The sequence below is a fragment of the Topomyia yanbarensis genome, chromosome 2 (genome assembly GCF_030247195.1).
Source record: "Topomyia yanbarensis strain Yona2022 chromosome 2, ASM3024719v1, whole genome shotgun sequence".
Lineage (NCBI taxonomy): Eukaryota > Metazoa > Arthropoda > Insecta > Diptera > Culicidae > Topomyia > Topomyia yanbarensis.
This window is the reverse complement of record NC_080671.1, coordinates 417,351,868-417,368,276: the sequence shown is the minus strand read 5'-3', so window position 1 is coordinate 417,368,276 and position 16,409 is coordinate 417,351,868. Positions and strand designations below refer to the sequence as shown.

The following is a 16,409-nucleotide window of genomic DNA, read 5'->3' as shown; positions in this document are numbered from 1 at the left end:
AAACTTCAGGCACGTTGGTCCGGTAGCTAGACTTGTCCGATTCGCTTCAAATTTGGAACAAGTACTCCTGGTGGGACTAGGAATCGACTCAGGGGTGGGCCGATAGGGGTAATTTTTTTCCTGTCACTCTAATGTAAATAATACACATCAATGAGAAAGTGTGCAAAATTTGGTTGATTTTTACCCAATGGTAAAAAAGTTATGCCCTGTTGAATGTGTCGCAATAATTTCGTGTTCGTCCTTTCGGGTCAATGGAATTTCCGGTTCACAACAGAATCTCGGCAGATCTTTTTCGCTAAATCGAATATCCAAAATTTGAACTACTCGATCTTCTCGTTAGTACTGATTCAATTACACATATATTTAGAAGGACCCCAAAAATATTAATTGATGTTTCACTCATGAACTCGTCGACGAACGGGCGCCAGTAAACATCTTTTCTTAGCTTTCATAAAACTTCGCGTTTCTAACGTCGCGTAATGCGGATGCCTTATAAGTGGAGGGCTTATTCTCATATACGTCTGACCAGACTTTCTCCCACCACGGATTGGGAGAACGTCTTTAGATGTTCGCGTTGGGTACTCGTTCCGTCTGGGCTTGAATTGCGGTAAGTATCGATTAGGGCATCGCAATTTTTTTTTGATTCTTTCCCTCTCATATTGTGACAAATATCAAAGTAAGCTCAGATGCCAAATTTCACATCATTTGGACAATTCTAGATTCCCGCTCACTTAGCTTGAAATTTTTGAATTTGGTGCTATGGGAAAATATGGAGGAAAAATATATTAAATGCTATAACTTTTGAAGTAGCAATTAGAAAATTACAATTTATACCTCTTTTTAAAGAAAAAAATTATTCCTGTTTCTAGAAAAATACGGTAAACTAGGGTAGTACTGGACTGGACATTACACACTCGTTTATCACATCACTGTTATTCAGTGTGCTGAGTATTATTCGATTAATCTTTGTGAATCCGATTACTAAACTTAATATCATCTGATATGAAAATGCCCCGCAGTATGCGATTTCGTGTTCGAACTTTTGGTTCCCCGTACTAAGACGAAGAGAACTAAGACTTAAGCATATATTATTGTTCCTATCACAGTGTGCTGATAAGCTATTGGCATCCTCAGTAGCGTTCCTCATTTCTTCGGAAGTGACGAATCCAGGCTCTTTACTATATTGTATTGAAGTATTATCAGTAATTGTTTAAATTCTTTCACAGCAAGCTATGCTGCTTGAAGATTGCTTAGCTCGTACGCAAAGGAAAAAATGGATATTATATTTCATAATAGAGAGAAGGCCATTCCTTCGTGGACCAACAATTAACAGCAATCCATAACCAAACTTTCATCTGCCAGCATCCGATACACGCAATTTTCACTCTTATTTTTTCTGTTTTTCAGCACCCGGGTCCAGCGGACCGTGAAACATCACTCTAAGCTTTCCACACACACTCGCCCACACACATACCCAACCCTACGACGCTAATGCCGATGCTCTGCTGCTGTGCTTTTCACGAAGGAAAGGAAAACTCTCTTCACACCACTGCCGCCGCCGCCGCCGTTGCCGTCGCCGTCATCACCACCGTACCATGATCAACACCTTACTTACCTGTCCGTATCTGCTATTGTTATTACGAGTTTACTAATTGATAATAATCACCATGTTATGGATATGGGCCTTGCATGTATCCGAGCGTGATCGAAGATCGAACGAAGCGGATGCATTCCCTAAATGATGCTGCACATGCGAGACGAAACAAATTTCCACTTTTCCACATACTGAGAGGGCAGACGGAGGTGGAATTGGTAGAAACAAAAAAATGAAAACCACAGATGATGAACGAAGTACATATCTAACAGACATCTTTGCCTACGATAATGCAGTTTAGTTCGATCGATCTACAAACTTCCCCTTACTTCGAACAACGAAACACGGATTTGAATGTTTCATCTTGGTAAATGTGTGTAAGAAAATTATGCGAAAGGGGGAAAAGAATGCAAAACAACACCAGAAAAAAATACAAAACCGATTGTTAAGATACTAGCAGAGTAAGTTTCAATTGTGCAATATACATAAACGGTAAGAAGGAAAGAAGAATACAAATGGGCGAAGTAGCATTGCACAGGTAGCATGTCTAAACCAGAAAGCAGAAACAGCGATACATTTTAAATTAGTGCTAACGATAATTTATAATTAGCAAGTAGTGGTAGTAGCCATTCATGTAAGCTCACTAGCCGTATGGTAGTTTAAGGATTACTTGATTAGGTGCAAACAAAACTTATATCAAGGCTCTGTTTCGTCAAGGCACCGGTATTTATGTGTAAGATAGCAACTTTAAATCCTGTCACAAAAAAAGTAGAGGAAAGTTCAGAAATGCAATATTGAGGAATAAAATTTAGCTTTAAGCTTGGACCGACGAATCTTCATTAATTAATTATTCAGCTCATCATTCCCGTACCGGTCTCTTCCAGTGTTAATGGTTTTATTTATTAAATTAGCCCCAACAGAGTTCAATTGTATTTAAACGCGCAGCAATAATGTAGCAAATACACAGAAATAGTGTAAACAAATCATGAGTCTCGTTTTCCCCACGGAAAGAGGGTTAAATAAAGTTGAAAAATGAAAGAAAAAAAAATTGATTATTCTTTTATTTTCACCACAATGCCCGAAATAAGTTCAACGTATACAATAAAAATCATAAAATAGTAATTCTACGACCCAAATGTTAGAATGAACGGAGGAAGACTTTCACAAAGAATTATTTTTATATTAGAATTCTATAAAATATCACTCACCAGTACAAATCATAGGTAAAATTATCCTTCAGCAGGGGCGTTTTCGCCTGGATGAACTTCTTCACGAATCCGTACTGCCGGGCGATGTTCTTACACTGATTCAACGACGGCCCGAAAGCGCTGGTTCCCTTCAGTTCGGCCATATCGGTCGGACTAAAATACAACACCGTCGAGTACCGATCTGGCAGCACATCCAGGTACGGTTTCCAAGCACTGTTCGGCTGAAACCGTTCCACTATCAGCAGCAACGCCAGCATCAAATTCGACAGATTCTGCACCATCATTACCGGGATGTCCTTCATTATGTCCGGGATCTTGGTGTCGGCCGTGACGGAAAAGATCAACTTTTTCGGTACGGTCACAAACAGATCACCGGCTTGGAAATCTTTGGTCGCTTCCAGGCCCAGCTCGAAACCGGAAAATTCGGAAATTTTAACTCCATCGAACTGGCAACCCTGCTCCCTGGCCCACCGGCAGAACGTTTCAATATTGGCCTGCCGAGGTTTTCCGTTGTTGGTTTTCAGCTTCAGTTCCGATTCTACCTTTCGGATGCGCTCCAGCACCGAGTACATCTCCTGGTACTGCTTGAACTGCTCGTTGATGTTGGCGGTTTTGAGGAAGCTATGCTTGATCAACGAATCAACCAGCGTGTTCAGTTCATTCAGCTTGCTCATGGATAACTTTTTGCCTCCGCTGGACATTGTGGGGCCGGTCATAGTCACTAGTGTAGTAGGTAGTCGAATGTAATTCAACGAGTTGAACGTTTTTATTACGTTTCTCTATGTCTTCCGGGTTTACTCAAATTCGGATATGATAATTTTCACCTCTAGGTTTGATAAAAATACTCAGACTTCGATTACTTCAACAGTGGTACTATTTATTCATGCATCGTTGAACAGACATATTCATCAATTCAAGCATGATTTTTAAAAACAGCGAAACTCGCACTTGACCCAAACAGAGAAAACGGCGATGACATTTTCGAAGTATTATTTTAAATGTTATTTAAAAACCATACCGATTTTTATACCAATTATTCATCCAAAATGCTCACCAAAGACGCCTTTCCATTGAATGGAACGAACATTCGCGATCAAGACATTTAAAAGAGCGGATTGAAGAAAAATTAAAGTTACGATGTTATTAGTATCACGCTCACAGTTTCGTCGTTTTACTTTCGTTGGTTTGGTATCTTTGTTGCACTTACGTTATTTCAGTTTCGTCAATTGTGGTGACTAATCTTATCATTTTTTAATCAATTCTATGACTGAACTGTTCCGCCGAGGCAGTATGCCAATGAGGACAACCAACATTTAGATTTGATCTACTGTAGGATAGATTTAGATAATCAAAAATAAAAATGTGCTGAAAGTGCAATAGTGGTGCTTAGAATAACATTACTTGCATTCTTTTTCTCTAAAATATTGGCTAGAATTAAGGAACTGCGTGCTCTTGTTCCCCTTATAGAAACATTACCTATATTGAGCATTTTAGTAGAAAGATTGTAGTATATTTTAATGATTTAGTTACACAAACCGATTAAATTAAAATAACGTAAGTGTTACAGCAGTACCAAACCTAACGTAACTAACATGACGAAACTGTATTTATGCACTGTTGACGTGTCAGTTGTTTGTTCGTCATTATTTCGATTGCGCAATTTTCAGCTGCATTACCGAATGAAACGAATGTTTGTCAGCATGTACATTAATGGCGTTTTCGTTTTTTCTTGGTGCTACACCGGTGTAGTGCAAAGAAAGAGATAGACTGATTATACCCAAGTTTGAATGAGTGTAGCACCGACTACACCGGTGTAGTGCACTGTCAAAAACGAATATGCCATAAGATGCGTAGAATGCGGGGGAGTGATAATCTCAGTTTGTTTACATTTGTTAGTTACGGTGTTTTCAAAAATCATGCTTGAATTGTTCAAAAACCACGAACCCATTGGATTTGGGTTGCACAAATTATTTTTGCGTGATGCCTATTTTTCCAACATATAGGAACAAAAATAAACATTTTTTATTAGTCTAAAATATTGTGCTTCAAAAAAAATTATATGCAAAAATTAATTAATTCCATCATGGTGAATACGTCCCGCAAAGACATGAATAAAAATAGAACACCTCTATCGAAGCAGACAGGGCACACGCGAGTTATTGCGGATAACACTGAACATATTTCCAATAAGAATTTCATTGCATCCCACGCATTTTCCAATTCGCTCACGTTACCCATCAACCAATTTCCATTCAACCAAATTTTTCACACCTTATCACTTTAAAATACCTTTGCCACTGCTAACCGGCTCAATAGGTAATAGAGAATCACCGCTACGATTTTATTTAGCAATATTCACCAGTATTAGCTACAGAACGCCACTTGTGCAATGTCTTACAGGTTTTTAAAATCTGCCGAACGAAACAACACGTTAGAAGAGCAGTAATTTGGTATTTTATTTTCGTCTCAAGTCGACCGAAAATTTAAACGGGAACCGCGAGGCTGGAGCAGTCAGATACCGCTACTTTAATATTTACGTTTCGCAATGTTTATTTTATAATCGGGGCGACAGCTGTCATCACACCTTTCTTTGTTTGTGTACAAACCGGAAAGTGGAACCCATGCCGGTTGATTTTAAGTAGGGGTGTCAAAGAAATTTCTTAATTTTTTTTTTTTTTGCCTTTTAATCGATGACGGTGATAACAGTGATCAAGGGCCGATTTCTTCACCCTCGCTTAACCTTTAAACCAGGTTCACCAGTACGTGAAGAAATTGGTCCTAAGCGGATACTGCGAAGAATACAAATATGTGAAAATAATTTTCACATATTTCTCGACAAACATATGATTACGGCCTAAAAGCCAACTGTCAAAATCCACTTTGAATGGAAATTCCGGACAAACCGTTACACGCCAATCACAGATGTTGATAATAAACGAAAGAGAAAAGTTTTCTCTTTCATAAACTGTTGTGAACTGTGTTCGACTAGTAACGGTTTGTCTGGAATTTTCATTCAAAGTGGATTTTGACAGTTGGCTTTTAGGCCGTAATCATATGTTTATCGAGATTTGTATTCTTCGCAGTATCCGCTTAGGACCAATTTCTTCACGTACTGGTGAACCTGGTTTAAAGGTTAAGCGAGGGTGAAGAAATCGGCCCTTGATCACTGTTATCACCGTCATCGATTAAAAGGCCAAAAAAAAAAATTAAGAAATTTCTTTGACACCCCTACTTAAAATCAACCGGCATGGGTTCCACACAGAATTATTCTATTAATATGGATCTACCGTACAGAGCCCGTTCTCGTTTTATTTGGAATATTAAATGAAATTAAGAAATTAAAAATAAAGCGGTACACCCGAATAGAAATGTACAGTAACAAAACCTTGATTTTCACTGTGACAGTACAGTATTTTTACAATAATTTACAGTAAGTTTTAGTGTTATGCTACAATACAAAAACAATAAACTTTAACGTTTTTATAGTAAATTTCAATGTAAAATAGACTTTTACAGTGAAAAAGGGGGGTGGTTATGTATCTTAACATTAAAAAAATCAGTTTTTCTCCATACATTTTTTCTCGAAAACAGTAAAATTTAATGTGAATGCACTGTATCAGTTTTTTGCTGAACAGTGAAATTTATTGTTACATGAAATTTTATTGTAAATCTACTGTGAGAACTTGGCATCGAACAATGTTGAAACAGTAATAACTATAATATTTATTATTTTATGATTGTTTGTAGGGTAAATGCTATTGTAAAATTCTATCCGGGCATGGAAGCAGTAATTGCAACATCGATATAATGTAAATTTTCAGTACGCATTTTTGCGTTTTTGTTGCCTAAAAAGCTAACTGGTTATCTAAGAAAATTAAAACTGGTTATTTAAGGAAAGTGCCACAATAGATCTAAATACTGGTCGCAGTTCATCTCCAACAAAAAAAGGAAATAAAACTGTTTTACGGGTAATATTTCTACACAAAAAAAAATAATATTGTTCCTTCAAAAGTTTTTAACTTTTGTTTTAAAAGAAGTAGAAAAATCGAGATAGTGACTGGAAAAGTTGTTCAAATAATATGTATACTTTTATGGTGGAAGTATTTTTGCTAATGTAACGATTGTATTTAAAAGTTGGACCTTTTGAAAAAAAAAGTATTAAAACAGTTAGACTCGCAGCACTGAAATCGGTCCCAGTCAACGAAACGGCGAATAGGTCGGTTAAAATAGTTGCCGGCGCGCGGTAGCCTATTAGAAATTTTGTTCTAGTCTACCCGCCGTAACTTTCACTTTACTGGAAAAATAGTGTAGGGTATGACGGCTGGTGTTAGCAAAAAAAAATTATTTTTTTCCGAGTTTACAGTTCCGAGATTATAGTTCCACAGCATCTGTTTGGAATCTTATCGACAACCGGGAAACGAAGACGTTCGTCTGAATAAGGAACGTGAACTACGTAACCTCTGCATTGGTACTATGAATTACGCGTGTTGCTTCGTACCGGTATGCTTTGATTGGTGTTAGTAAGACCGTGATGGAACTTCTCTAGGAGCCAAAAATCCAAGAGATTTATTGCCCGTTTCGTCTGTAGATGAACTTTCGTTCACATTTTGAAAGCAGCAAAATAAATATCCTCACATCAAACTGCACAGGGGACAGCAAATAAACAAACCGAATATCTTATGCACAATCCTAGAGAGGGCGTTAAATGTTGTTTTGGTTAGCCACTGCAACAACCAAACTGTGGTAGATGCGGTTCGAGCATATTTTCGTGTGACAAAATTATTTTGCTGTAAGTCTATCTGGGGGTAAAATTCGCAATAGTGGTGGTGAAAATTATCACGCAATAAGCTGTTTCTTTGGTTGGAAAGGGTATTTATCTTTTAGCTTCCTTCACTTCAACCATGTTAATGTTGCCACTTGATCGTATTGCATCCTTTGTAAGAACACTCGTTCTTTCCGGTGTAAGCATCGTACATCTTGACGGGTTCGTGCTATTTGGATGTCGACATCGAACTGTTTATTCCATGGTACCACTAGTAGCCGTACTTTGAAATTAAAATGATTTTATTTTGTCTTATTTACAGAAACCGTTTGGAAATCGATAGTATCGTCAATCAATTGCAATTCAAAAGCAGATTACAGAAGCTTCCACCAACGTCACCATCGGTCAGACTCGTGCTATTGGCATACATAAACCGCACGATTTTTACATGAAGTACTGCCCATGATCGCATATTTGTCCCGTTTTCTGTGGGATTTCCTATCTTCATGGGACTGATTTGCGACCATGGGCAGAGTAGTACAGTGTACCACTGTGTTCCAGCTACTGCCGAAGTTTGAAGCAGAATTAGTACATCGGATGCCGCCCTCTGCAGAATTGATCCCTGTTCCGGATGGGCTTATTTTCGTGATAACGAAAGGCACGCTCTGTGAGGATTCGTCCAAGCAGGTTAGCCCAAACAATTAGATTCCGCTGCTGCTATGTAGTCCTCCGAGTTATGAGCCTTACCCTGGTTTTGCTTTTTCTACATATGCGTTTGTTGAGAAGTGCGAAAGATGAAGCCAATTTTAGGTGGTGGTTCACTGACTTGCCTGTCGGTCTTTCAGACCCAGGTCAATGGTGTGTTCGATTATTTCAATCAATTTAATTTTCTTACAGATCTTGAAATCGATTGTTCTACAAAAATATTTGGCCTGCCATTCCGTGCGATCTGTGTGTCGCGTGTCGAATCCGCTACTCATAGAAAGACGATGAAGCAGATCGTTAGTTCGCTGAAGCTATATTTTGCTCAATACCGCGAGGTTGCTGCTTTTGCTCAATTCAATGCGGATTTTGATGCTGCCATCCAAGAGCCGTTGAACCAGAGTGTTAATTTAGCTGAACTGCTGAGCCATCGTCAATACGTCCCATAAGTTAAGGAGAACCAAATTAAATAATAAATCAAAGAAAATTAAAAATATTAAAAAATAATAAGTAATATTTTGTATTGAATGCATTTTTTACTTTTCATTTAACTTATATGACTATTTATTCGAAAAGTATGTTCCTTTCATTTTAAAAGTAAAATCCTTTCAATTAAACATGTGTTTGCATTTATTTTAAAAAGAAAATAACTCTTAACCATAACGTACATACTTTGAAAGCCAAAGTAGCAAGCCTTCTTAAAACAAAAGTTTCCGTACTTTTAAAGAGAAAATATATGCTTTCTGCAAAAAAGAACCAACGAAAACTCTTAAATTTACCAACGATCTTCGTAAAAAATTTAAGAATTCCAACGTTATTTTTGTGTGTGTAAGTAATCAATATATTAACCACTGAGAACTTACATACAAGTAAAGTTGTCAACTTGTGTAAGAAATAAAACTGTCGCTTTAAAATGACAACAGCAAGTAGCAACTTGCCACTGGCCGGCGCTTCGATCGGCCAGCAATCGCTATACGGGACATGTGTGCAAACTTGGATACAATGGTGACTCACGCATGCGAGCCTGTATGCGATGGTGATTTTCAACGTATTTTCATTTAAATGTTTACACAGGTTTTTCGGAAAAGTTTGTTCTAACTTATATGTCTGTTCTCTGTGTATTAACAGAATGAACAAGGCATGCAGAACACGTTTTGATCTAATCTTCTGCAAATAAACACTTATTAACCAAGAATTTTCAAAATAAACAACGATCGGTAAATGAGTCTTCTATTTACTGATCACGAAATAATTAATCACATTCAGTTTGCGATTTCCAAAAGGTTTGAATACTCCGATAAGCAACTGTAACTCGCATTAGCTGTATTGGAACGTGTCATATTAATGTATTCCTTTCAAAGCATATCTGGTTGACATTCGGACGAAATATGCGAAAGGGTAAGACCCTGAAAATAACCAGTGCTTTCCAATGATAAAGATGCGAATTGCCGAGTATGTATCTAGTTGTAATTTCCAGAATGCGTGATCGAGTGCCACTACAGATTCTCTTGATATGTTAAGCTATTGCTCAAGTCTTCACAATTGAATAACGTGAAGCGGGAATCTTTGATCAACGAGAGTACTTTGACCACATAAACCTTGTTTCAGTAACTGGACGATAAGAAAATTCCCTTTAACAAAATCATTGAAACAAAAAAACAATTTCTTGGAAAACTCCGGGGCAAATACCTTGTATCTATACAGGCAATTTTGTTTTTATTGGGGACGTAACAATATTGGATCTATTTGATTTATCTTCTAATCTTATTTTTAATGAACGTTGAAAGTTAAGACTTCTTGCTCTTTATTAAATTTTCTCTATCTAAGGCCGATTCCTTCACCCTCGCCAGTACCTTTAAACCCAGCTTAAGCGCTAAGCGAGGGTGAAGAAATCGGCCCTTAGACCCTACCAAAAATCTATAGATAACAAGCGACCATCATTGCCAGATTCCTTTTCCTTCTTTTCAGAAAATGCTGAAAATAATTGTACCTCAAAGATCGCACCTAAGCTAAGAATTCACAAAAATTTTATTTTCATTTCCATTGATGACTCGCAATATACGTATCAATGTCATCATTCAAAATTTTTATTAATTTTGAATGCAATATTGAAGTGCCTGAAAAAATCCAGAATAGATCGCGCAGCACTGGTGTTTAATCTTGTATGTAACCCTTTTGTAAATATTATCAAATGCAAATCAAATACGCCACGGTCCCATACAAAAAGGACATCATTTTATGGGTTACCGAAAACCAGATTTAAAGAATGCTATGCTTCATGTCTGCTTGACAAGTAGCAAATATTAAAAATTAATTATAAAAGGTAACGCCTTTTGATAGATCCAATCAAAGCACTTTATCCTACATGTTATTTGCTGCCAACATGATTTGCATCCTATAAGATTGGTCGGACAGCTGATGAAAATTAATTTCAGATTCTAAACGACAAATCAAGAAGAAGCGATTGTAGTGAATTTGAACGCCAATTTAGTCCGAATTGTTAATCAGGTATATTTTTTCGGTATGTGTTGTTGAAAATAAATTGACAAGCGCTTATCTCGAACGAATGTGGTTGGATCGAACGCTTATTCCGTTTGATTTTACTGTCATTTATTTGTATTTAAAATTTGTGTTCATGTGACACTAAGTCTTAATGCACTAAACTTAAAAATAATTAACCAAATGTAACAGCAAACGGTAACAAAAAAGTGATAAATTATAATTGAGGTTGAAGTGCTTGGCAAGCTTGTTGAGGTGACGAACTATCGCTAAAATCAGACTATTACGTAGTTAGTGTTACGCATTTCGATGCGTAGCAATGTCCGAGGGCGAAGAACACGGGTTAGGGCGTAGATGTTGATTTGTCCAAGCAGATCGGGAACATCATACTCAGTCAACAGAAGCTTTAATATAAAAATGGCCTGAAAAGCGCGTCTACGCTCTTGCAAAGTATGTAGTCCTAATAGTCTGCAACGGTTCTCATATGGTGGCAGGTTCAACGGATCATTTCAAGGCAATTGACGTAAAGCGTATCGCATAAATTTGGGCTGGACAGCTTCAATCCTTTCACTCCACGTTGCATGATAAGGGCACCAGACGATGTTTGCAAATTCCAACTGTGAGCGCACCAGTGAGCAATATAAAGCCTTGAAACATAGAGGATCCCGGAATTCGCTGGAAATTTTGAATATAAAACCAAATACAAATATGTTAATACGGAATGCTCTGATGATTTTTCGAGGACTCGTTTTACGCTACCCTGTACCTGGAAAGGTACAGTGTCATAATGACAGTGTACTTTGATAGCATAGTGCTAAAACTGGCTGCCCTGGTAATTTTATTGTTGATTTTTCTGACAAGTTTGCTGCAGAAAAAGCCGCGATAAATCAACAAATGAAATTTTTTTTCGATAATTACCTACTGAAATGGCGCCTACGGTATTTGTATTTGATAAAACCTAGCAGTCGATTTGCTTTGTCGATAGTCACTGACAAGTGATTGGTATAAGTTAGCCTTTCATCGAGAATAACACCTAGATCTTTTACATGGTCAACGCGTTGCAATTTGTTGTAGTTGAAATTAAGCATGTCCCTTCTACGATGAAAACTGATGACAAAACATTTCGTAACACAAAGGATCAACATGTTTCTTTGACACCAATTGTAAAGTGTATCAATGAGACACTGTAACTCACGACAATCGGCTTCATTCCTTATCACAAGAAATACCTTCAACTCATCGGCAAAAAACAGTTTCCCTCCACGCATTCGAACGAAGACCGCATCATTCACGAACAATGAAAATAGTAAAGGACCTAGTGTACTACCTCGAGGAACTCCGGAAGTATTTCAAAAGTATTCAGACACGTTATCACCAATTTGCACGACGACCTCGCGGTGAGCAAGGTAGGATCGAAGCCAGTGGCAGGATCTCGAGGTACATCCTAGTCTATCAAGCTTTGCTATCAGTATCTCATGATTAATTGTGTCGAAAGCGGCATGAAGATCTGTTAGACCATGTCCACCTGGAGTTTTCAAAGCAAAACGATGTGAAGCTAACGAAATTCGTCTCAACCGATCGACCAGGGAAGAATCCGTGCTGGGAAGTGCTTATGTAATGTTTACTAGCAAAAAACAGCACCTCGTTGATAAGCGATTTGAGGATTGTTGAATCGACTCTCAGCGAAGTGGTACCCCGGTAGTTCACGATGTTGCTTTTGTCATTTTTCTTGTGTACCAGAAACATAACTGAATACTTCCAATCATCGGGAAAGTTTTGCTGCTGAAGTGACACATTGAAAAGATGCGTCAGTGGGATCGCTAAATTATCGGAACATTTTTTTTTCAGAATTCGACACAGATCTTTCATTAGGGCCTAAGTCGCAATGTACTCAAATGGAGAAAAATCAGTTCCAATATTCGGCGAAGGTTTTCTAAATGTAGTTTTTATTGTAGGTATAAATTACTTTATGACCGTGTTTTTCCGGAAGCATTTTTCGTTAAACCTTATGACAATATAACAAAGAATTTAATTCCTATGTGCTTTTAGTGGGTAGAAACTAAAAAAATGCTTACGCCCAATTTGCATCCCAGTCGTGATTTCGCCCTTCAGCAACCACAATTTGCGGAAGGGCTAAACCGTGTACATAATTTTCAGAAGGGCGCGGTAAATGGGCTAAACTGACTCTGTCTTGCTGGGTAGGGCTGGGTAAATGGGCGAGCTTGACAGTATACTTTTTAATAGGGCTCAGCAAATGGGCGCATAGAAACCCAATGTAAAAGAAAGGGCGCGTGAATCTTTTCTTCAAATTTCATGAAAATATCGAAATATTCGAATGTTTATGTGGAACAACTATCGAGTAAACATGATCATAGTAGATATTGCTTATCATTTATATAACAGAATCGCCGTTTATTCTTTTATTTGTGAATAATAACCGTACGCCCGCTTCTGTCTAAAAATGTAAGTTTGGCCTTTATATTCCATATAAGAAGAAGGGCCTAAGTTGAAATCTCGAAGAAAACGCATGTTTCGCCGTTTTGTTTTCTTTAATTATACATCGAACTAAAAACCATTTTAACTAATTTTCACGTTAATCTTGTAGTATTTTTGTTGCATAATGTCGTAATAGCGAAAACGCAGTTTGTTTACATTTGCGATTTAAGCCCTAATGAAAAATCTATGTCGAATTACAGACGGCACAGCACTTTGTCCTGGAGCATAAGACGATTTTGTTTTCCGTATTGCAGAGAGAACCGATTGTACTGCAATAGTGAATACACACATATCCACCGCACCAATAGGATTATCACGGGTCGCGTTTTCGAGCTCCATGGTAGATGGCACATCAGTTGTGAAGACACTTGAGAAGTAGCTGGCAAATAAGGAGAATTTTTCCGCCGTTGTACTCGCTACTTCTCCATTGTAGACCATCCTAAACGGAAGACCCGTTTCCTATCTCTTCGTTTTAACAAAAGCCCAGAATCCCTTCGAATTTCGTCGTGAGTTTTGTTAGATGCAGTTCACATATCGTTTGTACAGCAATTTATTGTAACAGCGGTACTCGTTACTGGCGAATGCGAAAAAGCGCTTGAGAATAGGGCATCGACAATTTGTGTACGCACGTAGAGCCTTGGCACGGATGCGTTTCAGATTCCGAAGCATAGCATTAGACCAGGGAGGCTTCCTGGGAGGTTGATATTCTGGTACGGATTTTTCAACACAGTCAAGGAGCTAAAGCTTCTTCATATTGTGGTGAACTAATAATGGAAATGAATATTTCTAAAGCGGGATGACAGTTATCCTAAGGAACGATCACACTGGAAGGTTCACTCACAGAACACTCAGGCAAAGCATTCTCACTGACAAACATAAGGTCTAGAAAACGGGATTGATGGTTGGAAATCGTGCTTACTTGATTTAGTCCGTGAAAAGCCATCCATCACAAGCCATTATGAAAATGCAAGACAATCATTCGAAAAAGCGATACGTTATAATGCAGAATGAGGCTGTCTATTTACCCGATAGTTTTAGAGTAACGTTTGCCTTCCAGTAAGTTCTAGAATAAAACAGGATAGAATTCTAGTTCCTGAATATTTGAATCGTCAGTTTAAAATGTCTAATGTGTAGGATGCTACATAAACAAGGGGAGGGCAGTTTTGAAGAATTATTTCAGATTCCTTTTTTTTGCTCTAAGTTCAAGAAGCACTACTCAAATCGTTCTACAGAACATCTGTTTATGCTGCCGCTATTTTCTGCTAGTATCGAATGGATGATTTTAACTTCAATATTAAAAGCAGTCGCTAAATCTATTATAATCTATTGCACTGGTGCAAAGTACTTATTAAAGAGTTACCATAATACCACAGAATACAGTACAACTTTATCTAGGTAAAATATAGTTTATCGAGAAACGTAATCAGAACCAATTATTACCGCTGTACTGAGGAACTACCACGAACCGGCACTAACGGGTAGCCATAACTGGCTGGTTAGACAAGTCACTGATGCTTAAGGTGGTACCTGCTGGGGTGGAAGTTGTTTAGGACACGCATCAGAGAATAATTTTGAAACTCAAACCACACACTAACAGACACAACACTGTGATGGAATTCCCTCAAAAAACATCGATCCGGCAATTTTTCAAGAACACTAGCTCCACCTTTTATTCACGGTCCCAAACACTAATTTGCTGGTGGGTTACCCCTTAAGTTTGGGAAAAAAAATTCACTGGTGGTCTATCCCCCATATTCTTGTTCATATGTGAGTGGCGCCATAATTGCAACTATGGCCACGGTCCCAGCTAAAAATATATTTAAAAAGACCGTTAAAGCGGGCAAAGCATTGTTTTCAAGTGTAATAGTGTGCAATTGAAATACAAAAACACTATAGGCATTATGCGACTAAAATGCCACTAAAATACAACAAGATTGAGGTGAAAATTAGTTAAAATGGTATATAGATCGATTTATAATTAAAGAAAACAAAACAGCGAAACATACATTTTCTTCGAGATTTCGACTTAGGCCCTTCTTCTCATATGGAATATAAAGACTAAACTAACATTTTTGACAGAACAGGGGCGAATGGTTATTATTCACAAAATTGTTTGGTGATAACCAGACGGAAATCCGTTCATAAATAACAAAGTTACCTGGTCAGCGTGGCAAGCAGAAAATTAGCAAAAGTTGAGCAAAGCGAAATTGATGCTGACAGAGTTTCTGCGTGCATTTTGCGCGATTTGTGCGAGAATTCTGGCAACGAATTCGCTCAAATGCAACAACCGTTTCTGACAGAAGCGGTTAAACCAACCGATGCTGCTCCTAGGGGCAGATCACTATAAGAATGTATAACAAATTTGCATCAAATTAGAAAAAATGCATTTAATTTCCATTTTTGCATCAGCTTTGCACTCCCTCGAAGAAAAGTTTGTTTAAAAAACGTCCTACGCTGATCCACTTTGTTCGACGTTTTGTTAAATGTAGTGCTAGTTTTTCTGTAGGGTTTTGACGTCTTACACGCAACGCAAACAACATTGCACGCAACGCAAAATACATTATGAATTTCTATTTTGATGGAAATAAATGCATTTAATTTCGTTGATTTTTAAAAATGCATCACAAGTGATCTGCTCCTAGTGCTGCTCACTTTTATCCAGAATCCAGTCAGAAATGTACGGCCAAGATCTCTGCACGTAGGAATTGCCAGGATCTTTGCACATTCAGAGTTATGTCAGGATTTTGCTCGGTTCCTGTCAAAATTTTCCAGAAAACGCGAGCGAATCTAACAGGGCTGCCTAACCAAGACTTACAGAAATCTAGCAGAGGAGACCTGCCAGAAAATTTGCTGACTGGGTATTAACGTTCAAAATAGTGACGCAAAAACGTGGCGTCGTTTGATTTTAGATTTTAGAATGACACCCGGCCCCAGATAGTGCAATAGGACATTTTCAATGTCAAAAATCTTCAAACAATGTTCGGCTCATTTCGACGAGTTTGATTCGAGCCAAATATAGGAGGCCCTTTATACACCCGCAAGTCTTTGAATAAAATGTCTATGGGATTATAAATTTTCCAGACGGTCCTATTCTATTTTCAAGATGTTCCCGTAAACACATGAATGTCAGACCGATCAAAACAAAACG

General features: G+C 37.9%; 2 protein-coding genes across 6 annotated transcripts in view; one reads left to right on the top strand and one right to left on the bottom strand.

Annotated features, from left to right (window-relative positions):
* The window catches only part of LOC131685192 (uncharacterized), a 160,209-nt gene extending 157,491 nt beyond the window's left edge, over positions 1-2,718 (top strand). Inside the window, exon 3 of the mRNA XM_058968734.1 lies at positions 1,408-2,718. The gene's annotated coding sequence lies outside the window, so the exon portion shown is untranslated. The remainder of the gene's footprint in view (positions 1-1,407) is intronic.
* LOC131685193 (actin-histidine N-methyltransferase) overlaps positions 1-5,383 on the bottom strand; it is a 317,693-nt gene extending 312,310 nt beyond the window's left edge. Inside the window, exons 1-2 of one of the 5 annotated variants that reach the window (XM_058968738.1) lie at positions 5,074-5,383; positions 2,803-3,628 (exon numbers count right to left, since the gene is read on the bottom strand). In XM_058968738.1, the coding sequence (XP_058824721.1) occupies positions 2,803-3,518 (716 nt within the window). In that variant the 5' untranslated portion in view covers positions 3,519-3,628; positions 5,074-5,383. Of the gene's footprint in view, positions 1-2,802; positions 3,653-5,073 lie in introns of all 5 variants that reach the window. The other 4 variants (XM_058968737.1, XM_058968739.1, XM_058968740.1 and 1 more) reach the window with 4 other exon arrangements.
* Between the last annotated feature and the right edge of the window lie 11,026 nt (positions 5,384-16,409).